Source organism: Elephas maximus, chromosome 21 (genome assembly GCF_024166365.1).
Source record: "Elephas maximus indicus isolate mEleMax1 chromosome 21, mEleMax1 primary haplotype, whole genome shotgun sequence".
Lineage (NCBI taxonomy): Eukaryota > Metazoa > Chordata > Mammalia > Proboscidea > Elephantidae > Elephas > Elephas maximus.
This window is the reverse complement of record NC_064839.1, coordinates 40,188,355-40,213,149: the sequence shown is the minus strand read 5'-3', so window position 1 is coordinate 40,213,149 and position 24,795 is coordinate 40,188,355. Positions and strand designations below refer to the sequence as shown.

General features: G+C 45.7%; 1 protein-coding gene across 3 annotated transcripts; it reads right to left on the bottom strand.

The window, feature by feature from the left end:
* Positions 1 to 883: 883 nt before the first annotated feature.
* On the bottom strand, positions 884 to 21,897 carry AARS1 (alanyl-tRNA synthetase 1). Of its 3 annotated transcripts, none has more exons than XM_049864398.1 (21): positions 21,805 to 21,897; positions 18,817 to 18,981; positions 16,364 to 16,552; positions 15,871 to 16,016; positions 13,574 to 13,765; positions 12,888 to 13,032; positions 12,394 to 12,539; positions 11,600 to 11,708; positions 11,289 to 11,439; positions 10,038 to 10,162; positions 9,258 to 9,402; positions 8,241 to 8,419; positions 7,558 to 7,671; positions 6,427 to 6,633; positions 5,746 to 5,930; positions 4,318 to 4,426; positions 3,611 to 3,724; positions 2,655 to 2,774; positions 2,437 to 2,523; positions 1,931 to 2,044; positions 884 to 1,478 (listed from the first exon to the last, which is right to left on the bottom strand). In XM_049864398.1, the coding sequence occupies exons 2-21, from the start codon at positions 18,958 to 18,960 to the stop codon at positions 1,293 to 1,295; spliced, it is 2,907 nt and encodes a 968-aa protein (XP_049720355.1). In that variant the 5' UTR covers positions 18,961 to 18,981; positions 21,805 to 21,897; the 3' UTR covers positions 884 to 1,292. The 3 variants fall into 3 exon arrangements, with proteins under 3 accessions (XP_049720355.1, XP_049720356.1, XP_049720357.1); XM_049864399.1 differs by lacking the exon at positions 21,805 to 21,897 and adding an exon at positions 21,716 to 21,800; XM_049864400.1 differs by lacking the exon at positions 21,805 to 21,897 and adding an exon at positions 19,854 to 20,061.
* Positions 21,898 to 24,795: the final 2,898 nt, after the last annotated feature.

The window sequence follows — 24,795 nt, the reverse complement described above, 5'->3', positions numbered from 1 at the left end:
ACAAAACAACCAAACCCGTTGCAGCTATTTTCCTAACTTTTTCATGCCTGTGTTCCCTACTGCTTTCGGAGGGCAGGGGCCTTTTTTCTGTTGACTCGTGTACACTCCATGCCCGGCTGGTGTAAACACTCTGTAGAATGAATGAATGGTATTACGTGTCCCCTCATCCCTGGACTGTGTAATTGTCTTTGTATCCCTAACTCTTCACCTGGCTGTGCTGGTTATATCCAGGGCCTCAGCACCCTCCCTCTGGCTGCTTCTCTCACCCAAGCAAGGACAGCCCCTCAGCCCCAGGCCTGACAGCCTGACAGCTGGCCTCTGCTGCTTCTCCTAGCATAGACCTGCTTTCCCTACTTCCTCCCCTCTGCCAGCACGGGCCACAGAGCCAGCATGCTGTACCCAAGGGCATCGAATCAGTCACAGCTGCCGCAGCAAGCAGTACCTTTTACCTCCCCTCACACTACTGTCAAACCTAGCTGTCTTCAATTGGGTGAACTGGGCTCAGGGCCAGGGTAGGGTATTCTAACCATCTTTAGGTCAAGGAAGTAGGAATGGCGGGGCAGCCACTGGAGGAGGAGGCAATGGCTGCACCCTAAATACCTCCTATACTGGAGCATGCCTCTAACCTCACACTTCATCTCACACTCCCAACAGCTGCCTCTCCATCTCACCCACCTATTCTGCCTGCCTCCACCTCCATAGATCTCTTGAGGCAATCCCAGGAGCCATTCGCACAATTCAGGGGGCCTGGGGTTGGACTTGAGGAGGACTGGTCCTTTCAGCCAGAAGCCAGCTGCAGCCACTGCATTTATGCTGCAGACACCCAGGGAGCCACGGGCTGTGAATCATGGGACACCTGGGTGGGAAGCGGGGGATCGATCACAAGGTATCATCAAGTATTGCACATGGTCCTTTTATTCTTTGCAGCAAAAGTAATTCCTACCTGCACACCCAAAAGCCTCAGGTCTGTGGAGGAATATACCTCAGAAGTATAGACAGGTGCAGGACAATGATAAATAGCAATTCTGGGGTAATGGTTCTGGACGGATGGCACTGACTATAGGGCTTGGGGTGGAAATGTAAAGTGGGCACGGAGCCACAGGGAAGGACAGTGCCCTGACTATGTTCCAATGATTGCTGGGCTACGAGGACAGATGGGGCTGCTTAAAGGTCCAGGATTTGAATGTCCCTGTGGCGGATGAAGAGCTCCCATCTGGACTGATGCATCCTGGTGAGGGGCAGTCACTTCCTGGTAAGGAGCAGATGCTTCCCAGTGGAAGCCACCCTTCCCCTCAGTTCTTCACATCTCCCAGGTGAAGCTGGGCAAAGGATGTGGCCAGCTGCAGTGCCTCCTGCAGGCAGCCCACATTCTTGCCCGTGGCCTGGGCAGACACATCTTTGCCACCACCTTTGCCATCCATCAGGCCTGACACCTGCTGCACCCACTCACTGGCTTTCAGGCCCCGGTTGGCAGCATTCTGGAAGACAGGAAGGAAAAGTGGGAGTAAGACAGGATGGGATTGAGGGGGGAATGAAAAGGGGCGGGAAGGAGAAACGACGAGGGACCATTCCTGTCCTGTGTGAGGACACGGGCTGCTGCCAGAGGCAGAGACAGATTCTAGAGCAAGTGCACGGGGGCAGTCGATGGTCCCTGCCAGGATAAGGGCACCTCAAAGTCAAAGCTAAGTATTGGCCAGTACAATGAAACTTATTATTTTTTACCAAAGAGAAGGCCTGAGGGTAAGGGGTACTGGCAAAAGTGACCAAAGAGGAGGGTAGGAGAACAGCTGTTCCTAATGGACACTGCACAAACTTCCGTGGGCCTTGGCATCCAACTGTGAGAACTGACTTCCCTCTACAAAGCTGGAGACAACACTTCCCACAGTGACAGCAGCTTGTGGGGTCTGGAGCAAGCACAGGGGGTTCCTACCTGAGGCACCTGACACAGGCATGTGATCTTGCCAGCCTCATTGTCCACAGTGAAGAGCATGGCGGCCGTCTGAGGGGAATGTGTCTTGAAAAGTTTCAAAGCTTCATTCAGGGCCTGTGGGGAAAATCTGGTGTCAGATCATGGCACTGGGGTCTAGGCAACTTTCCTCACATGTGACAGGTTTGCGGTCTCAGGCCTCGGAGCACCGCCCCCACCCACGTTCCAAGAGTAGGCGTGGCCCCGGGAAGCTGTAGGAGGAGCCTGGTACAGGGCCTGGCCTCCATGGCCTCTAGTCCTGAGGTTTGCCTTCCGGGAAGCTGCTCCTTTTTTCTGCTGGGAGCCACAGCTCAGCCACCAGCTCTCATAGCTCAGGCTAACCTTCATTGAGACAGTGGGCTCTCAAAGCCACACCTCCCATACTTCAGCCACCAGAGGGCTGAGGCCAGAGAAGGGAACAAGCAATGGGACAGACACAGAGCTGCACTAGACCCTGGGCCCCTGGTTGCCTTGGCTGAGGCACCGCTCTCCATCTCCAGGATAACGAGGGGCTGGTTGGGGTGGCTGTCGATGAGCTGCTTGGTCTTCTCCAACACCTGAAAGGAAGAAGTCCAGGAAAACTTCAGATCAAAGACCCAGCCTCCCAAACCCAGAAAGCAGCTCTCCCAGCCTTTGCTGAGTAAATCCTCTCTGCTCCCTTCTGGCCACCAGCACTGCCAGGACTCACTCGCTTCTGGACATCGGCTTTGCTAGCACGGTCAAGGTCATCCATTATCTTCTTCAGGGATTTAAGGTGCTCTCGAAGTTCATCCTTCTGCCACTGAGGGATGACAGCAGTGGCTAGGGCCTGGAACCACAACAGGAAGACCATGTGGATGCAGACTGGGAGCTAGGAAGTGAGGCCTCAGCCCCACCCTATCACATCTGTTTTGAATACAAAGTCCTCCCCGTTGAGTGTCCATGAAGCAGAGAGAAGGAAGAAAACACAACAAAAAACAAGTGCCTACTGGCCTCAAGAACAGTCAGTATGTGAGCAACCATAGCAGTTGTAACAAGTAGGGCTGGAGAGAGAGGAACAGTATGGAGACTAGGATCCCTGTGAGACCTGGCCTTCACCAGGCCATGAACACAGAGCCTGTGACAGGCTCGGGGGAGCCACCAGATATTAATATAAAACACCAGGCAGGCTTGGATACAGAGGCCTTCCCCAACTCCCTTGACACAATGCTTGGAATGAGCTCTCCTGCCATCAGCAATGGAAGCAGCAGGCAGGAACCAGGGGTCCACAGGCCAGGATCCATGGAGACATCAGCAGACGTCAGCCTGAGGCCCCATTCCACTGAGAACCACGACCTGGCTAGTTCCAGTGAGTTCTTCAAGAATAGGCATAGTGAGGGGAGAAGCTGGCTGAATGGAAATGAAAATAAGAGAGTGGAGGGAAGGAATATGCTGTCTCATTAGAGAGAGAGCAACTAGGAGTATATCGTAAGGTATATATATAAGTTTTCGTATGAGAGAGTGACTTGGTTTATAAACTTTCACTTAAAGCACAATAAAAAAAAAAAAAAAAAAAAGACTAGGGATAATGTTTTATTCATCAGGCACAGGACCCAGCACTGAGCAGTGTCCTGTACCTGATGAATAAATCAGGCCCTGGGAGGAAGGGATGGAGGCTGTCTGTACCTCACCAAGGTCAGCTATTTCCCGCTGCACATCCTTGTTTGGCGCGGTCTGGGCCTTCACTTTGGCCTCCATGACAGACAGAGATTTCTTCAAGCTCTCTGCTTTCCTGAGGGCCTGGGAGAGAGAAATCAGAATTTCAAAATCTGGGGCAGGTAACTTTCTGCTTCACCATTTGATCGGTAAACAACTGTGGCAAGCCCCGATGGTAGGCTATGAAGCAACACACCCCAGGACACCAGAAGTTTCTCTTCCTTCAGGGAGCAAGTGCCTGCAGCCTGATGCCCCAGAAAGAAGCACCTTCCTCACATACCTGGCCAGCAGGAAAGCTGCACCCTAACTCAGGCTCGGGGATGACCAAGACCTTGTGAAGCAGGAGCCCTTCTCACCCATGAAATAACAACCCTCAGAGCAACTGCCCGCCCCTGCACCCTCACATGCATCTCAAACTAGGCACAAATCCCAGAAGCTATGTGGATATGTGCTGGGGGCACCCAAAGCCACAGCAAACCATGGCTTACCCTCCTGGGCATGGGTATCTAGGAAATCTTGCCCAGTGGTGGCTTTCTCCTGCCAGTCAGGGGTAACTGGAGGAAATGTTCTGGGGTAGCACAGTCTGTACCTGAAATTCTGTCTGCTGTTTGCAACTGTGGACTCCTAGGTGGGGCTCTTCTTGCTCAAATTACCTGCAACCAGCTCAATCTACTCACCTTCTGGGCCTCAGCACCTGTGACAGCAACAATTCTTCGGATGCCTTTGGCAATAGCTTCTTCACTCACAATCACAAAAGCTCCTGCGTGACTTGAGTTCTGTAGGTGCCTGAATCGTAGAACAGAAAGTCTGCAGGGAAGGGGAAGCCCCGCCGCCCTGGCCTCCTCAGCACACCTTGGGGCCCTTGGCTGGGACACCTGAGCCCTATTTAGCAGTCCTTCCCCAGGAAGCTTTCTCAAGGGTTAACGTGGGTTAAGGTCCTTACTGTCAAAGGGAATTCAGAACACAGGTCTGGCAAATGAGGACAAGAGAAGCAGCAGGAGAAGGCCTGGGTTTGAAAGCGTCATGACACTGAGCAAGAGACAACCTTTCTGAGCCTCAGTTTCCTCATATAAAATTGGGATAATCTTGCTCACAGGGCTGTTGTGAAAATCAAATGAGATAAACATGAGAGTGCTTTGTAATTGCTGATATTCAATACAAATATTACTGCTGTTAGGGCGCTAAATTCATTCACATATTTGGTCCTCTTTGGTGGAACATGAACTACATATGTTCTTATATCCCCGCTCAATAGCTGAGAATGGTGGTGAATTCCTTTTAACATCTTACACAATCCCTTACAAATACTGTAGGTTTTCTTTCCCAATTGCTCAGGGAACCTCAAATACTCATTACTTCTCACATTCTGTGAGGGAGGTATGGAGTCCTTCCTGCTGTTTTCTGTGTCCTGAAGAGTGTCATGCAAATAGGCATTAAAGGTAGAAGTAAGGATCATTTGGAAGTCCAGGGAGGCCTAGAATTTGACCCCTCAGGTCCCCACCCCACCCTCCACACACCCCTCCTACCTAAGGCTTGCAGGAGGCCCTCGGTGGGCTCTACCATGACCTTAAGAATGTCTTTTGCATCAAGGTTCCTTTGGAAACAGGGGACTTGCCCAGGCCATCAGGACCTTTCCCAGAAACACCCCAAGGGCTATGGAGGACTCTAAGTTGGCAGAAACAAGTGGCTCTCTCAAGCCAAACTGAGCTGGTTCTACCATGTGGCCTAATTTCTGGGCTCTGAGCCTGGGGGGTAAGTCTCCAGAACAGATCAGGAGTTCAGTGAGCATGCCAGGGTCTTGCTGGACCCTAGACTCACAGCCAGCCTACTTGTCAGGATCAGCCGAGTGTGTGGTATTAATAGAGTGTTTTTACCCTCTTCTCCCAAAGAATATTTCATTGCACACCCAGAAACGTCAAGATCAGACACTAAGGAGTCTAGTTGGACCACTAGGATGCAAGGATTCTTGGAATGCTATTTGGCAACTTCATTTCAACCTCAGAAAAATGAACGGTGGCCTGGCTACTCCCACCTTCCTAAAGGACAATGCCAAATTCATAAAACCAGGTGGCCCCAGCCCCTGCTGTTCTTCCTGAGGTACTCACGTGCCCCCACAGAACTCGACAGAAGTGAGGGAGCCGGCAGGACCTGAGGGGTCTTCCAGCAGCTCGGACACTGGGACCCCGATGGAGACAACACGCACAGGGTCAGGATAGGTTTCGTCAAACACAGCCCGCAGGCCCTGGATAGCTTTCGCTGCTGCCAGGGGACAATCCTGGGTATAGACAGGCTGCCAGGGAGAGAGAGAAAAACTCTGGGAAAAATCTTCTTTGGGGTCCAGTCCAGCAGGGAGAGTGTGGCCTTACACAGAACTCTGGGTTTCCAGTCCTGGTTTTGTTGATCATGTGCCCTGAGCCTCCTGAAATAATGCACCATGTGCAAAGCCAAGGAGACCACCATAGGATTTCCCAGTTATTTTGTCACATTGTGACCAGAGTTTATGTGAAGTACTGCAGGTAAGGCAGACAGGACTAGATAGCCCTGGTTTTCCTAAGTAGGGCAGTGGAGGGAAGACTTCCCTCTCCTCGCTCCCCCAAGCCCTCTACCTAATACCAGTTACCCCCTACCCAGCACGGTTGAGAATCACTGCTTTAAGCAAATCTGTATGCAAGGCAGGACATGGTACAAATGGTACAATGACACAACAGCAAGTGGACTGCTGAGGCTCTGTGGATAGAAGGTGATGGTGCTCATGATCCCAAGAGCTTAGTCATAGCCCAACCTACCTTGGCTGCCTCAATCATCTGGTTCGAAATCTCTTCTGCCTCCTTGATCTGTTCTGTGGACATGGCTCCCTTGGCAGTGAAGTCGAACCGAAGTCGGTCAGGAGCAACGAGTGAGCCTTTCTGGTCAGCTTCCCCAAGGACCGAGCGCAGGGCGAAGTTCAGGATATGGGTGGCTGTGTGGTTGCTCATGACAGGTCTGCGTCGGGGCTGGAAAAGGCAGAGTAGGTGGTGCAGAGGTCTGCAGCAGACCCGTTCTCGCCTTCTTCCTGAGTACTAGAACATTTAGTTGGATGCAAGGCTGCCCAGAATACGCTATACTACCCAGCTTCCCTTGCAGCCGAGCATGGCTGTGTGACTGACTAAGTTTTGGTCAGTGGGTTAGGAGACGTGATGTGTATCCTCCTTCCCACTGCCTAGAACAGGGGCTGGCAAACTACAGCCTATAGGGCAAATCCATCCTGCCATCTATCATCATAAACGGAGTTTTATTAGAACACAGCCATGCCCCTTGGTTTATATATTGTCTGTGGTTGCTTTCTCACTACAATGGCAGAGTTGAGTAGCTGTGACAGAGACTGTATGATTCACAAAGCTGAAATTTACTATCTGATCTTTTACAAAGTTTGCTGACGCTTGGCGTAGAAAATGGATCTGACCTTCTTGTACCATGAACACAGAGGCAACACCCCAGGAATGATGGTGAAGCAACAAGAAAAGGCTGGGCCCTGTGACTCTGTGGGTCAGAGCCTCTGTGGGTCAGAGCCTCTGTATCAGCTTGGATATTTAGTTGAGAAACACATTTCTATCTTGCATTAAGCAGCTGTAATTTTGGACCTCTGTTACATGCAGCAGAACCTATTTCTGATCTAACACCGGATCCTTGGCTCCAGATTAACCCAGAGAAAGGCGATCCGCAAAAGCAAGTCTGTGGGATCTCAACTACGGTCTGACTTGGGAACACAGAGACTTCACCCTCAGATCCATCAACCACAATCCAAGTGCACCAAAACGTACTCCTGCACGCTACTTAGAATTTCTCTTAGGAGGGACAACAATGGTGAACCAATTTAAAGTCAAAGAAGGAAGTGATTACTAACCAGATCCAATGCCGGCCAGCATAATGCAACTCACCTCATCGATAAACAGCCGGACCTGGTCCCCCACTTTCAGGTTGCCATAGATGGTTCCTATGTGTAGCACATACCCTCCTCGCACTTGAGCATTCTTCACTGTAAACTCTGTCTTCTAAGTGGGGCCAAGGAAGAGACATGTATGTATACGTAGTTTTTAGATACACACACACACAAATTCTCAACTCTCCTTAATGTATGTGTGTGCGTACAGATATGTAAAACTATTTATGTATGATATTTATATACGTGTACACACAGACACAATTAGGGAGTGTCTTAGGGAATCAGAAGTTGTGGTAAAAAATCTGAGGCCCAAGAAGACTAGGTAACTCATCTAGGGTGACAAATTCAGTGGAGACAGAGCTAGAGGATGATTTTCTACAAGATGTCTGTCCTTCAGAGCTGCCGCTCCTTATTTGTGAGGAAACTATGTAGGAAGTGGGGACAACCTAAGTACCTGGACTCCAAAGATCCTCCTACAAGGGTGCCTAATGGCTGTGAAGGCAACACGGTCCTAGCAGCAGCTCCTTTATTTTCAGAAGTGCTGCAGTGGAGCCCTGCCCACAGAGGTGTCCTGTCTCCCCCGGAGGCCTGGAGTGCTCAGTGGTGAGAAAGGCTTTTCCATCAGACTGGACCCATGGTTTGCCCCTTTCTGGCTAATGAGAAAAACTATTGGCTCACGTCTTCACTGTTGTCATCAACCTTCACGAGGTAGCCTTCATCATAGATCTGTCCTCCTTGCTCAGCATAGAAACAGGTCTTGTCCAGCACCACTCCACACTCCTGGCCGGTGGACACTTCTTCCACGAACGTTTTATCCCTGCGCAGAGCCATCACTGTGGCCACTGCATTCTCAAACACTGTTCAATGCAAAATGCATAGAAGGGAAAAGACAGGGTCAGTGACTTCACTCACACATTCTTAGCCAGCTTTTGCTGACTCTGTTTCTGAAACTCTCCTTAGGTCCTAATTGTGTAATTTTATTTTGAAAAGCAAGCCCATTTGACTCCATGAAAGAGGTTAGCACACTGGTTTTCCATGAGAGAATACAACACTCAGTACAGTGACCAACTGTCCTGGTTTGCTCCAAAGTGAGGGGCTTCCTAGGACAAGAGATTTTTAGTACTAAAACTGGGCAAGCCGGGACAGCTGGCAACTCTGAGTTATCAAGTAGGAACTTGCTGAAGCTGACTAGCAGGTCTTTAAGAGTAGCATATCCTTACTCCAAGGTCAATTCACAAAGGATGAATTCATCTTAGGGCTTGTTTAGATAGATTTAGGTATAAGATTGTTCTCTGCTGGAACAAAAAAAAAGCCAAAACATGATTTCTTTTTAACCTTGCTACTGTCTTGATACAAAATCCAATAATGATCGTGGACTGTATCAATGTCAACTTCCTGGCTTTAATGTGGTCCTATAATTATGCAAGATGTCAGAATTTGGGGAAGTGGTTGAAGGGTATGTGGGACCTTCCTGGACTTTTTAACACAACTTCCCATGAATCTATAATTATTTCAAGGAGTTAAAAAATCACTAGTCGAGAGTGTCTTTAAGTACAGAAGTACAGACCATGACTACAGTGCTAAAGTAGAGGCCCTCAGAGATATAACGGGCACTGGATCTTGAGACTCGTCTCTCAAGATTCCCCAAAATAAGGGTCAGTAATAGTAGCAGGTGAAAGGAGCACAGCAGCATACCGTAACTACCACTGGAGTCCAAATGGTAATTATACTTTGGGGAATCATCTGTTGCCTCCAGACCCTTGGACCGAAGCTCTTCGATAGCATAAATGTCCAGCATAATGAGGTCTTCCCCTCCAGCTCCCTTACCCTGTGATTTCAGCTGCCAGCAAGAGAAGTAAGCATGTTGTTGTTAGTGGTTGCCATTGAGTCAATTCTGACTCATAGCAACCCCACAGGACAGAGCAGAACTGCCCCATAAGGTTTCCAAGGCTGTAATCTTTACAGAAGCAGACTGCCACATCTTTCTCCCATGGAGTGGCTGATGGATTTGAACTGCCAACCTTTCTGTTAGCAGCCGAGCGCTTAACCACTGCGCCACCAGGGATCCTAGAAATAAGCATAAGTAACTCTAAAGTAGGAAGAATAAGAAGTCTAAAGAACACAAAATAGTTAAAATCTGCCCAATGTAAAGCTCTAAAACAGGGATTCTCAATGCTGGCACTATTGACATTTTGGGCCAGGTAATTCTTCCTTGTGGGGTCTGTCCTGTGCATTGTAGGATGTGGGGCAGCATCCCAGGCCTCTACCCACTAGAAGCCAGCAGCACCCCTCCCACAACCAAAAATGTCTCCAGACAAACGTCCCCTGGGGGACAAAACTGCACCCAGTTGAGAACCACTGGTCTAGAGAAAAACGGAATTTCAAAGACTTTAATGGAAGAAAACTCTGCTTGTTTCACGCCAAGTCCTGCCTTGGTAGGTACTGAGTTTCCTTCTTGCTCTGCAGATTCTTTACCTGAGCCAGTTTCCTCTCTTCTTCAAAGCCATCCATGTCTACCGCCAGGCCCTTCTCTTCAGCAATGAGTCCAGTGAGATCAACTGGAAAACCATAGGTGTCATAGAGGAGCCAAGCAGTGTCACCTACATAAGGCAAAGAAATTGCATCAGAACAAACATGAGCGACCTTCTCCTTTTCCAACCAAGCCCTTCCAAGGAGGACGCTGGGTGTGACAGATAAAGCAAGTTAGTACTGATCCTGTGCACCTTCAGAAAATCCATTAAATCTTTTGGAATCGACTTAAAGGAAGCACAAACAGCCTCCTGGTGAAGTTCTTGGTCTTGATCTGAACACAGGTGTTTTCATTTTGTGAAAATTCATCAGGCTACCCTTTGTACGTTATACCTCAATAAAACAGTTGGGGGGAAAAAAACCGTGAAATTCATTTTCCCTTTCAGTGAAAAATAATGCAAGTTGAAAAACAGTATGTATCACATCTTTCCATTTTTTGCTTAGAAAATATAAGCCAAACCCACTGCCATCGAGTCAATTCCAACTCATAGTGACCCCACAGGACACACCCACTGCCATCGAGTCAATTCCAACTCATAGCGACCCCACAGGACAGAGCAGAACTGCCCATAAGGTTTCCAAAGCTATAAAATCTTTATGGAAGCGGATTGCCACATCTTTCTCCCATGGAGTGGCTGGTAAGCTCAAACTGTTGACCTTTTGGTTAGCAGCCCCGTGCTTAATCACTCTGCCATAAGGGCTCCTTACAGATATACACACATACACATAAATACCCAAATATATTTCTGTGTGAATCTTAAAGAGTTGTTATCTCCAGGAAATGAGTTTGAGAAAGGGGATTTTCACTTTTTTGCTTCACGTATCTTTGTATTGTTCAAATATTTTACCACAATGATACATTGCTTTTATAATTTTACTATCAACCCAATTTTACACAGAAAACCATTTTAACCAAGCTAAGGTTAGCCTTTGTAGACACTGGAGTCCACTGTTAGTTTGTGAAAAAGAGCTTGCCTTTCCCAGAGAGATGAAAAACAGCCTGAACAGGTGGAGGATGAAGTCCTGGTGGCGCAGTGGTTAAGAGCTGCGCTGCTAATCAAAAGGTCAGCAGTTCAAATCCACCAGCTGCTCCTTGGAAACTCTATGGGGCAGTTCTACTCTGTCCTATAGGGTTGCTATGAGTTGGAACTGAGTTTACGGCAACGAGTTTAGAGAGAGGAACACGCTGGTCCTTACCGGGAATGGTCTTGCTGTCTCCCAGGCTCTGAATTTTCCTGTCCAGGATGCGACGCCCTCTGCTCAGAGTCTTGAGAAATTGCACTTCTTCTTCATTAATGATGTCCTTCACCATGTCTGGGTCTTTCTTCAGCTCAGGAAATGCATCTCCCTGATTAAGGGGCAGCAGAGATGTGGGCCAGTGAAGCCAGCAACTATCCCACGTTTCCTCCTAATAACCCTCACTAGTGGTAACAGTATGCTGTTTCCCACCCTTTCCATCTTAAAGTGTTTGCTTTAGCACAGAAAAGGCAAGCAGGGAATATACCCACCAGGGACTGGACGACGACATCCACTAATGTAGCAAAGAAACCTCTGTTGGCATTGAGCTTCTCATGGGAGTATCGAACAGCCCGGCGCAGAATCCGTCTCAACACATAGCTGTAAGAAGCAGAACATGGTTTCCTGTTATACAACATTCTATACTGTTTTGTAGTGGGTTCTTTGGAAGTATAACCCAAAGCAATGTGACTGAACTTCTTTCTCTTTCTTAGAGTTTTATCCTAAGCCTATTTCTTTCTGCATTCCCCAAGATCATTAATTCCAGGATAAAACTCAGTAACATATCCACAAATACACATCAAAGATGATCTAAAGTAACCCTGGTTTGTTTTCCTTCTGCATTCTGCTAACCCAGAAGTACTGACCAGCTGGTATACCTGATGCCCAAGCTTGCCGGTCCTGCCTGTCAGTCAGAGAGTTTCCTAGGGCTCGTCAATACTCGCTCACCGCCACCCCTGCCGATATCATATGTGATAACCTTAAATACAATTCTTATCATTTTGTACTTAATAGCAAAGATTTAACATAGTAGTAACTCTTTAACATGAGTTGAAACTCCCTTAATCCCTAAGAAAAGATCCCTTCAACCACCCAAAAGATAAAGTAATGGTAATATAGAATTGCCCCACAGGGCTTCCAAGGAGTGCCTTGTGGATTCGAACTGCCGACCTTTTGGTTAGCAGCCGTAGCAATTAACCACTGCGCCACCAGGGTTTCCTTAAGTCCCACAAAGAGTCATGAAAAGCATTGTGCCGATCTTAATACTGCCCAATGTATGACATACCCCCGGCCTGTGTTGTCAGGTCTGCCACCATCGGCCAGTGCCACGGTGATGGTCCGAGCATGGTCAGCCAGCACCCGGTAGGCCATGTCAATTCCATCAGCATCATCGGCACCAACTTTCCCGGTGTACGGCCGAGCACCTGTGCCCTACAGAGAAAAGCAGGAGGCAACCCGTCAGGAAGCAGCTCTTTGAGGCCCAGCTTGCCCTAGGAGGACTGAGGGAGCATTAGCAGAAACAACAGCCATCTTGCCAGGTTTTGTAACCCCGATAAAAGCAACAGTCGTAGCAGTAAGGAGCCTCCAGCCAGTCTTCCTGCACTTCAGATTACGGTATCTTGTGCCTAGAGCCTGGTGTTGTTAGCAATGAAGGAGGTAGATGGTCACAGATGCCCTCAGCCAGCAAACTACATTGTTCTTTTAACTTTGACAGCACTGCTAAGAGCCCAGCCTGGGACCCTCCACATAGGTCTGCATTGCTTACAAGAGGGCCAGTACCTTTTGAATGGCTTCAAAGTAAGGGACGAAAAGGTCAGTGTCATAGTTGGACATCTTATTCTGCAGCACAGACACCAGTCGCTCCAGGCCCATCCCTGTGTCAATGCTTTTCTTGGGGAGAGGTTTCAGAATGCCATCAGTTTCCCTGCATAAGCCAGAGAAAGAGAGGATGTACAAACAGGGACTCAGGCTGCCTCCTTCCCAGTTCCTGGTGATTAAAAGTGACTTAAGTAGCAGTTTGTGGGCTGTGACTATTTGCCACTTGCCTCTGCCTGGTTTGGTAGAAGAAAGGGAAAGAGGGTACTCTAGGTACAGTGAAGAGCGAGGCAAGGTTCAAGGGGATCAGCTTTATCACAGCAGTACAACTTACAGCAAGGGCATTACAGGAGTAGCCCTCCAGCAGGTATTATATGGGATAAGACTAGTTTATAAAAGAATAGGCCCAGCCCTATCCCAAAGAGCAGAGGGAAAACTGAGAAATAACATCTCAAGAAAGGTGCCGCCGGGTTCCTGATGCTGTCTCATGCCTCCTTCAATGCCGCCCCCACCCCGTCCACAAAGACAAGGAGTACTATGAGACAGCCTGCAGCCGAGAAGACAGCCAGGCAGCTCTGAGTTCCTCTTCCTGACTCAGCTCAAGGAAAGGTACCACTCTTAGCAGGAACGGAGCAGGACCCCAAGGCCACCTGTTGTACTGGATGAACACAAGGTTCCAGATCTCTAGCACGTTGGGGTCATCCTGGTTGACAAGGTGTGCAGCGTCTCGACCTCCAATCCGGTCATAGTGGATCTCACTGCAGGGACCACATGGGCCTGTGTCACCCATCTCCCAGAAGTTGTCCTTCATGTTGCCAGGGAGGATTTTGGTGTCATCCAGCCTGCACAGAGTAGGGAAAGTTAAGTCCAGTTATAGCCTCTGACACGGATTCAGCCCAGGCTTGAATCTACTGCAAAAGGACATCTTTAGGGATGCTCTTTGGCAATCGCTAGTGCTAAGCTTGCATACAAATCATGCTAGAGGGGCAGTACAGGAATCTTCTCAAGAGTGGCTACAATAGGATACAAAATAAATAAGTGCTATGATCATAAACAACACAAGTGAAGTTTTGGTTAACCTAAAAAGGTACGCATAAAAATGAAAATGTTTATGCTAAATGTGAATTTGAATTCTGAATATCAACAGAATTCAAGCAAATATTTTTTCAAATTTCCTTCATTTAAAAAAATTGATACAATTACATGACAATAAAAATGTTAAAACAGCTGTTGATTATTTAAAGTCATTTCTCTAAACCCCAATTTAGTCATCTGTCTTTTACCTTTAAATTATACCAAGAAGAATTCAAGGAGATGAAAACATTTACAAAGTATCTGACCTTGTTGAAAGATCTAGGTAACAGAGCTCAAAAGACTGTGCTTGATAAATGCAGATTTACATGAACCCAAGTGACACAGATTTAAAAAGGCAGGGTGGAAATTAGTTCTTTAAGTTCCACGTATTTTACTACTCCAGATGTCCAATTCTACTAAACTATAAAGTCTAACCAAGCAGGGGTTTCAGACCAAGTAAAAGAGGAAGCTGGATGGGAATAATATACCGAGAGTAGAAGTGGTAAAACTGAGAAGCACTGCTTCCAAGTGCATTAATGGACAAAGGAGTTAAATAATGAAACCAAGAAAATGAGACGAAGACATCATGGGTATCCCCACTACCTACAGAGGGTATGCCCCCACCCCAACATTCAGATTCCCCCTGTGTGCAAGCACTTCATGAATTCTACTAAATTCAAAGCACAGAACACACATAACTCATTTGTCATGTTAGCCTTTATGCTACATGATTATACTTTTTAATTATTAAAAAAAAAAAAAAGACTTTCTTTTTCCTCATTGCTTTTGTTTGCAACCATTACATTTCCATGAAAAATAAACTGTTTCATGTGAAGAATCCCATTCTGTTAGAAGACATACACATGAATATACACAGGGCTACAGAAATATTAACAAGGGTTGGAAGACTATATGATAGAAAATATACTATTTTCTACATAGTTTAAATTTTTTATAACTTATTTTTATTTTCAGAATTAAAAATAAAAAAAGACATAAAAGCAATTGGTCTCAACCCACCTGGATCAAAGGAGAATGAAGAACACCAAGGTCACACGAAAACTAAGAGCCCAAGAGACAGAAAGGGCCACGTGAACCAGAGACCTACATCATCCTGAGACCAGAAGAACTAGTTGGTGCCCGGCCACAATCGATGACTGCCCTGACAGGGAGCACAACAGAGAACCCCTGAGGGAGCAGGAGTTCAGTGGGATGCAGACCCCAAATTCTCACAAAAAGACCATACTTAATGGTCTGACTGAGACTAGAGGAATCCTGGCGGTCATGGTCCCCAAACCTTCTGTTGGCCCAGGACAGGAACCATTCCCGAAGACAACTCATCAGACATGAAAGGGACTGGACAGTGGGTAGGAGAGAGATGCTGATGAAGAGTGAGCTATTTGTATCAGGTGGACACTTGAGACTGTGTTGGCATCTCCTGTCTGGAGGGGGGATGGGAGGATAGAGAGAGTTGGAAGCTGGCAAAATTGTCACGAAAGGAGAGACTGGAAGGGCTGACTCATTAGGGGCAGAGCAAGTGGGAGTACGGAGTAAGGTGTATATAAACTTATATGTGACAGTTTGACTTGATTTGTAAACATTCACTTGAAGCTCAATAAAAGTTAAAAAAAAAAAAAAGATATAAAAGGCAAATGAGAGAATCCTGTGTTGGCTTTCAACAGCAGAATGATCAACCAAATGTACTAAGAAGCAATAAATGCACCAAGAGATAATTACTCCCAGTTATTACCCACCTCTACCTCAAAATGCACACCGCAAAATGGGAAATGTCAATGTAGACCAAGTCATAAGACTCCATTCTGGCACAGAGCTGAGCAATCGTTTCATTCCTCCATACTCTCACCATTCTTACCCCAAATTTTGCCAGATCTGTTTGCACTCCAGATCTGGTTCTAAGCCAGCTTCTTCATCCCCACCAAAGTAAGTAACATAAAGTCTTTCAACTGGAATGCCAAACTCTTGGGTGAGAAGCTCCAGGGCCATCTTACACGCCAATTCCTACAAAAAGGATGAAAAGAAAGATGTGGAACGTGGCCCAACCAAAATCTATCTGGTTTGATTAGAAGAAGTCCAGATCCTGGGAACACAGGTATTAAACTACCACCTCTGCACTATAAAATCATGTAAATTCAGGATCAAATTATACAAGAAATCCAACTGTAAACTGAAATCATTAAACCATAGATACTACTTTCAGGAAGACTTGGAACTGATAAATGCCCTTCATTCCTGAGTCTCCTGGATGATGATCTTTCACATTTAAAAACACACAAAATTAGAACCCATTTCCCTCCATGAAAATGACCATTTTGCTGAAAACCCCAACAGTTCTGCTTTGAGCTTACCTTGAAGTAATCTCCAAAAGACCAGGAGCCCAACATTTCAAAGAAGGTGTGATGGTAGACATCCTTGCCAACATCATCCAGGTCATTGTGCTTGCCCCCCGCCCGGATGCATTTCTGGGTATTGGCAGCTCTACTCAGCTTCGCCATAGGATGAGATGGGTCAATAGTGTTCAGGAAGATGGGTTTGAACTAAAAAAAGAAGAGGTACATTTCAACTTTCACAGACCTACAGGTATATCAGGTTGTCAGGAAGAAACCACATACAAACTGTTCAGTTACAGACTTAATTAGCCTGAAATATAGAAACTTCTCAGAAGCCGGAGGCACTAAAAGGCCAAAGCAGAAGCAGCCTATCTTGGAGCAGCAGCTTCTCCCTGGCCCTAGTTCCTTAACAGTACACACACTACCCGTGATACCATCTGCACAGGGTAAAGGTCAAATCAAAGATAACAGTCAAAGGCTGATGCAGTGGAACGTTGCTTCCTCACAAGTCTCTGATGCTTACATTCTCATTCTGGAAGTACGTATTTCAGAACTGATTTAATTGGCAGTAAAGGTGGTGAGTAAGGGAAAAAAAATCGAGAGCTTAAGGAAGTAAAATCAGTTGGTGACTGGTCATGCAGGGGGTTTATCAAGCTATGCATTGATGTATCATTGTTATTTGTGTATCTTTGCCTTATCTTTCTCACTAGACCTGCCAATTTGGTAACCACTAGCCATTTTTAACTATTTAAATTTATTAAAATTAAAAAATCAGTCCCTCTATTGTACATTTCAAGTGCTCAATAGTCACATGCAGCTAGCGGTTACCATACTGAGCAACACAGATATAGACCAGTTCCACCACTGCAGAAAGTTCTATTGGGCAGCCCAGCGCTAGACCATGAACTCCTTGAAAGCAAAAACAATCTTATGTCTGTATATCCAGCAACTAGCATATTACCTAGAAATGAGCAGGTGCTTTATAAATTCTATCTTGAATTATAAATAATAATAATACCAAGGTATTTCTGATTAAAAGGCAACACAGCATAAGGTTAAAAACATGACAACCCTGGGTACAAATCCACATGCCAGCACTTAGTAAGCTACACGAGCTTGGGCAATTTACTTCAGCTCTCAGTGCCTCAGTTTCCTCAGCTGCACAGCAGAGATGGTAACAGAGTGAGGATCAAACGAGTTATTATATTTACAAGACATAGTGCCTGGTGCAGACCAAGCACTGTATGCGTGCTAACAGTTACTATTACTAAGAGGATGTTTAGACATTAAACTCTCATGGTTCTTGTACCAAATACAGCGCCAGCTCATGTGGGAGAAGGCAAAGCCTATGCTCAGGTATGCCTGAATAGAACCTTCCCAGTGTTCCAGAAAACCCATTTTCTTGAAAGAGCCCACCTAAAATTTCTGCCCCCAATTCTGGTTAATATACATAGGACTCACACATAAACATTTCTTATAATTTTATAATTAATATCATATAAGGTGGACGATGTTCCCACGGCTTTTATCTTTCCATGCCAAAAAAAAAAAAAAAATCTGAAAGAAGAGAGAGAATAGTCGTAAGGGCTTCCCCCTCATGTCCTACAGGGCTGGCTGATCCACTGGGATAAGCAGGTCTCCAAAGAACAATACCATAGGAAAGCCCTGAGAGCAGTATGTAACCAGAATCTACTTCCAGTCAAGGATCAGCCTATGCAATATTTTTCAAAGTCACACACATGTTGAAAAACTCCTTTTAAGCTCCTTTCATAAACTGTGATGGTTCCAATATTTCAAGAGAAGAGGTTTTCTCAAAAAACAAGATCTTCAAATATTTTTTATGGGTCAACTTGTCCCAAACACAAATCCTACTGACTACAAAATTTTCTTTAGCAGTGGATCTAGAGTGGCATTGGTGGCAGTAGCTGCAAGAAAGGAGATTAAAAAAAAAACAAAAAAAAAAACCCCACCATACATGGCCTAGAATAGGAATGAAAGCACAGCTCTGAAAGACTGCTGAGGAACTGACTTGTCTCTGATTCTAAGAGAACAGCTTTTTCCTTTAAAAAAAAAAAAAAAAAACAAAACTTTATTATAGACTAGACAGTAGACTGTATTTTTCTTGAGAGGCATAGAATCTTATCTCTTATCCATGGGTACTGAAATTCTTATCATAATATTTAAATATAGTAATAGCTAATGTTTGAGTACCTGTTGAGCACCAGAACACCGTGCTAAACATTTTTCGTATGTTACTTTATTTTCTTCTCGCTGTAACCTAAAGGCAGGTACTATTATCATTCCTCGTTTCACAGATGAAGAAACTGAAATTCAATGACAGTAAGTTCTCCAAGATCATACAGTAAGTGACAGAACAGGGATTCCATCTGACTCCAGGACTTGTGCTTTCATCACTGCTCTGCTGCCTCCTATTTGAACAAATAGCCAAGAGGAAAGGAAAAAACCCTTACTTGGTTCATGCCTGCATTGGCAAAGAGCAAAGTGGGGTCATCCAACGGGATGGTGGCAGATGAGTGAACATAGGTGTGCTCGTTTCTCTTGAAGAAATCTATAAATCGCTGCCGGATTTCACTCGCTGTTAGGGTCAAGTCCATCTTGAAAGTCACCCCACTGAGCTAACCAAAGAAAGAAATGAAGGAGAATTAGAGAACTGGACCTAAGAGACCTAAGAGATTAGGAGGTATTACACAAGACTCTTGGCTTCTCAAGTCAGGTCAAAGCAGTACACAGCAAGGCTGTTTGATTCTAAAACCTCTATGTTGTAACATTCAAGGTTAAAATCATTATCAAAGCAAAACTTGCTGCACCAGCAGACAGCACCTCCATGCATCCTTCCTCCCCATGCCAATCTCAAAGGTAAGAGTAGTTCAGTACACCAAAGCACTATGTAGTGCAGGAGGTGGCCTATTCATGTATTCATTCATTCATTCAACAAATATGCATTGAGCATCCACTCCGTGCTAGGCCCTGGGCCAGGAATTAGGATGGGGATAAAGGCCCTCATAATCTTTCCAATCCAGCAGAAAAGCCCACTGGGGAGGAGTGGAAGCTCAGGAGACCTGGGTTCTAGTCCTAGCTCCAAGGCTTAAGGGAGTCACTTCACTTCACCAACCATACCAGATGATCTCTAAGGCCTCTTCCAGCTCTGTGTTCATCTATATGCCTAGAAATGTGCCAAGTTCCATTATCCCCACAACCTGGTCTCTATTTTTGGCCTGATGACATCTTGATGAGGCTGCTGTCAGCAGTAGTAGTCCTGGGGATGGACCTATAGGTACCAGGAACCAGCTGCACGTAGCAGGAATAGTACCTACCTCTACCTACTGAAATGCCCCAGAACTGCAACTGGTAAACCCTCCTCAGCCATTAGATAGATTACTAAGGAGTGAGGATGTTGCAGACACACTGAGGAGGTAGATCTGAGTGAGTGAGTGAAAGAGAAAGGGAGTCAGAAGAGAGGGGAATTGGGAAATAAAACAAATTTTACCGTTTCAAAGCTCTTTCACATCTATTACAATTTCTTTAAGAGACAGGCTGGGGAGAAGGGACAGGCTTTGGTGCAGGGTTTCAGTCACTGGCATGGTGCTATAGTGGCGTCTGGAGAAATGGAGACCATCTCATTCAACAACATTACTAAAAGTCTCTAGAATTCTAACCTTAAATAAGTCACTTTGTCCTGAGTTTGTTTCCTTTTCTGGGGGGAAATATATATGCATATACATACATATACATACATGCACATACATATATATATATTATATATACGTATATATATACACACACCCTGCCTACACCACACGGGGATTATAAGGATCAAGAGTCTTCCTTGTATTTTGGAAGCTCTTTGTAAACTAGAAGGAACTAAAGGAACTGCACAGATAAAATTACTTTGTCACTTAGCTCAAAGTTTTCTTCCTTCTTAGGAGGAAGATACAATAAAGAAGCAGATGTACACTGTGAACATGAGACACTGACTCTCAGATTTATGTTTAAGCACAATTTCAATTGATTTATTCACAACTCAATCAATTCACTACTCAAACAAAAGCCCTTTGTGCACAAAGATGGTGAAACACTGGCTGTAAAAGCCAAAACACTGACTAAATTCCCAGATGGAGATTTGATGTCTACATCAAAAAGTCAAGGCTAGGGTTTTTAGAAAGTCTCCATACCACATTCTTCTCGTTATGGCTCTCAATGAAACTTGATAATGGTGGCAAAAATGAATTTACAACAGGTTAACTGACTGAGCAGCAACATCACATGTTTAAGAAAGCTCACTGCTTCTCCTCTAAATAGGCTACCTGAGGTAAACATGCTAAATTCTAAAAGACACATCAATTTTCAATTTTACCTCCTTCATTCAACATACTGAGTATCTATTACATGGTGGGAACCAAGATAAATGACAGTCTCTGTCTTTAATTAAAAGAAACTCATATACAGAAATAGATGCAGTATTATACAAAAGGATCCAATATATTAACTACAAGCCCTAAGGAGGCTGGACTGTTAGAAGCTGTGTCCTCATCACCATCATTCATTTATTCAATATAAATATTGAAAGAAGGCTGTAAGGGATACAGAGGTGCCACAAAGGAGGGACCTCAGATTCCACCTCTCAGCAGTAGCTGTAAAGGCCTGGGTACCTTAAATCACACTAGCCTTTGACTTTTTTAAGGTTCCAGCCACAGACCTTTTTTTGCCAGGTAAACTATCTGCCTCACCCCTGATGTCTTCTCTTTTCTAGTTAACTTTTCCTTTTTCATATCTCAGTTCCAAAGAAGCTTACTTACCTCCTCCAAATCTATTACAGGGGGTGTTAAAAATTTGTTGTTTAAGTATAATAATGTTTTACTACTAAGCTCTGAATTAACTCACATATCTCAAAGCACACAGAGAACTGCAGACTCTCTGAAAGAGTAATAGCTGAACATGACCGGGCGTAGAAAGTTTTAAGGTGGTCCCGTACCAGTGTCAGTAACTTAAGTTATTTAAGAATTTGGGAAAGGCTCACAGCGGGACTCCATCCACTTGACCACCCGGCCCCCCCACCCCCCGCCCCTAAGGTATTAAAACCAGAGCAGATAAAACCTTAGCTTTGGGTGGGTAGTCAATGACAACCGTGGTACTCCCAAGGTGTCCATCCTGGGGCAAGGCCACCCCAGGCCACTCTACCCTCAGCAATCCAGAAGACCGTGGAAAGGCCACTCTTGATCAATAGGGTCGCCCAGGACTGCTATCCCGGCTCCTCCCCAGACCCTGGTTCCCGAGGTGTCGCGGGGCCTGCCCAAAGGGCCCGATGGGCCGCCGCGCTTTCCCCCGAAGGCCCGGCCCCAGCTCTCTCACAGCGCTGCACAGCTCTCAGTAGGATCCTTGTCCGTAGGATCGCCGTCCCTAATTTTTCCCTCAGAGCCACCGCCAGGTCCTGCTGTTACCTGTTCCTGCAAACACGCAGCGGCACTGCGCCGGAGCCACCACCGACCTCAAACTGCACTACCCAGTCCAATCAAAATGGGCCGGTGGAAAGCGCCCCGCCGCACCTTACCCTCATGAGATATTATTGGTGAATAAACATGCCAATCAACCCCAGCACGAACCAGCGTATTAGTCGGCTTCTGGGGGGCGGCTCTAAATCGGCTGATGCAATGGCGGGGAAAGAAGGGACTAGGGTGCGTAGAGTTGCATGCTGGCTCCTTGAGGCCGCCATTTTGGTTTCCATGTGCAGAGGCCCATTAGTTGACTTGGATAATAGGGGGGAACGGTGGCGTATGTTTGGTAGATATTTAGTAAATTGATCTAGCCCTGTTCAGCTAGTTGCAGAATGATAAAACAGACCTAAAAGATGCTGATATCTCATGCCTGTATTTGTCCTTGTCAGTTCTTCTTGAATTTGGTTAGAGGAAATAGCATAACAGTTGTAGATTTAGGGAGCCTTGTTAGTCACAGTGGTTAAGAACTATGGCTGCTGCTAACCAAAATGTCTGTGGTTCGAATCCACCAGCTGCTTCTTAGAAACCCTCTGGGGCAGTTTCTGTTGTTACTATGAGTAGGAATCTACTCATTGCTACAGGTTTAGTTTTGGTTTAGAGTTGATTTGTACATCGATTGGCATCAGTTTTTACAGATGAGAACTATCTTAGTGCAACATGCAAATTGTCTAAAGAAACTTCTGGCATATTCTAAGTTCTAAGTAAGCAAATAGGGAGTGGGAGTTATAGACATGGCTTGTTCAGTAGAACATTGGTCCAATCTCACCATGGGGCACGGGGAGATAACAGACACAAGATAATGTAATTATAGTTGCAAAGATTTAAAAGTTTCATGCTCCCTTAGGGATGCGCATTCCTCATTCATTTATTAACCAAAAAGTGTCTAATTATAGTCACTGAGCATCAACACTAAGGAAAGCAGACAATGCCCTGCCCTTATTGGCCTCCCAATCTAGGGTAACAAGCCGAACATTCAGCAAACATCACAAAGAAAGAGCAATATGCAAACACATCCTGCAGCAACCTTCACGCTCCTTCTTTGGCCCCCAAGATATTCCAACGCGCATGCCCTGGGGCTGTGTCATCCCCTCAGCTGATTGGCTGGCGGGAACGGCTTCCAGGCCTCAGCCAATGAGGCTAGGGTTCAACCAAGGAGGCCGGGCGGCGGAAGCAGCGAGCTGCCGTTGGCGGAGCGTAACCGCCATGCTGAGGGACGATGGCAGGGGCTGCTGGCCACATCCGAGGTCGCACCGTGGGGCGTTTTCAGTTCGCTCTGCCCGTGGGCGACGTGAGTATCTCTGAGGGGAGAAATGAAACTCTTTTCACATTTTAGGCGTCTTCCTCGTCCCATCGAGAGGGGGGCAGTAATAATAATAACTAATAGTAATAATGAATGCTTATCGAGCCTTCGCCACACGCCAGACACTGGGCCAAGGCTTTAATTTTGTGATCTAGTTGACTCTTCAAACCGTGAGGTGGGTACTTACCACGATCTTGGAGGAAGCCAAGGCTGCCTAGGGCACTTGGGTGAAATGCAGCAGGTTGAATTCAAGTCCAAACCAAAACCAAACCCGCTGCCTTCCAAGGCATGGTGACTCCACGTGCACTTAATTTCCCTAAAACTCCTCTGTATGCTCCACTTTGGAGACGAAGTTCTTTCCTAACCAGAGCCTCACATTGTGCAGTTCCCTAGTCGGTGGATGTAGGAGAGTCTAGAATTCTGTTGCTTAATTTTAATTGCTTTTAGCTTGTGTTATTTTAGCATACTAGGAGGATAAGCTCCAAATTACTAGACTTCTGTGTAGTCTGCCACCAGAAAGCCACTGCTGTCAGTTTTGTGTGTGTGTATCTTACTCATTTTCTGGTGTGTATATAAGCACATAAGTGTTTGTTTTGTTTTTACACGGTCTTGGATCTTAGGTGATTTAATCTTTAACCTCATTAAACTTTATTTGAAGATTCCTTACTCCTGTGAAGCAGTGTAATTTCTCTTACAGAATATCCCAAAGATGGTTTCTGACACATGGTAGGAGATGTAGGTCGTGGCTCACTCTGCTTTGTGTGCCTCCTTTTTGCACATCCTCATCTACAAGGTACAAAAAAAAAAAAAAAAAAACTACCTCATATTAACCCCTGTAGGGTGCAGGAGAAAACAGTAATTATGGCAAGTAGATTTTTTTCCCTGAGACTTCTTTACGCTTCCTCAAAAACTTTTTTACTCCCTTTTACTCTACAGGTAAAATTCCGCAGAGCCCCGCTACTGCTTGAAATGGACTTATTGTGGAAAAAGTGAAAAAAGTTGGGATTAATTTTCTCGGGTTATTTTTTATAGGAAAATGTCCAACGTTCTTTCTAGTGGAATAAAAAGGGGAGAAAGATAAGCTTGTTTAGTTTCATTTAGCGGGAAGCAAATGTCAGTCTTTATTTTGCTTTTTCTAAAAGTCTCAGATTTTTTTTTTTTTAATTCTTCCAATCACAAAACCCTACACGGGACAGCTGGGATTCTAACACCTAAAAAACAAAAAAACCTGTTGCCATCGAGTCAATTCCGACTCATAGCAACCTTATAGGAAAGAGTAGAACTGCCCCCATAGAGTTTCCAAGGAGCGCCTGGTGGATTCAAACTGCTGACCCAGGCTCTACTAACTCTAGATGTCACCCATTTGCCCTTTAAGCTGCTCTGCATGGCCGTTTTTATGGACTTCCTACCTATTCATTCTGGCTCTACTGTCAGTCCTCCCCCTAACTCTGTCTGAAGCTTCACAAGCCCACTTGCTCCCTCTTGTCTCTGATCCTCTTCCTGGAACATTTTTCCCTTTGCACTTTCCTTGAGTATGTTTAAAGGCTAAATTCCTAAGTGGTGTTGCCACATTGTCTGTGGCACAGGTTTTTGTCACACAAGGTTTGCGAAGACTTATTTCCAACACCCTTTATCAA

Bases quoted from the DNA above. Each gene is read 5' to 3' on its own strand.
- AARS1 (XM_049864398.1), bottom strand. From the start codon at position 18,960: ATGGACTTGACCCTAACAGCGAGTGAAATCCGGCAGCGATTTATAGAT. The intron at 13,766-15,870 runs GTAAGAATGGTG...TACTCTGTGCAG, and splicing joins CAGATCTGGCAAAATTTGGG to GCTGGATGACACCAAAATCC. The intron at 9,403-10,037 runs GTAAAGAATCTG...TCTTGCTGGCAG, and splicing joins AAGAGAGGAAACTGGCTCAG to CTGAAATCACAGGGTAAGGG.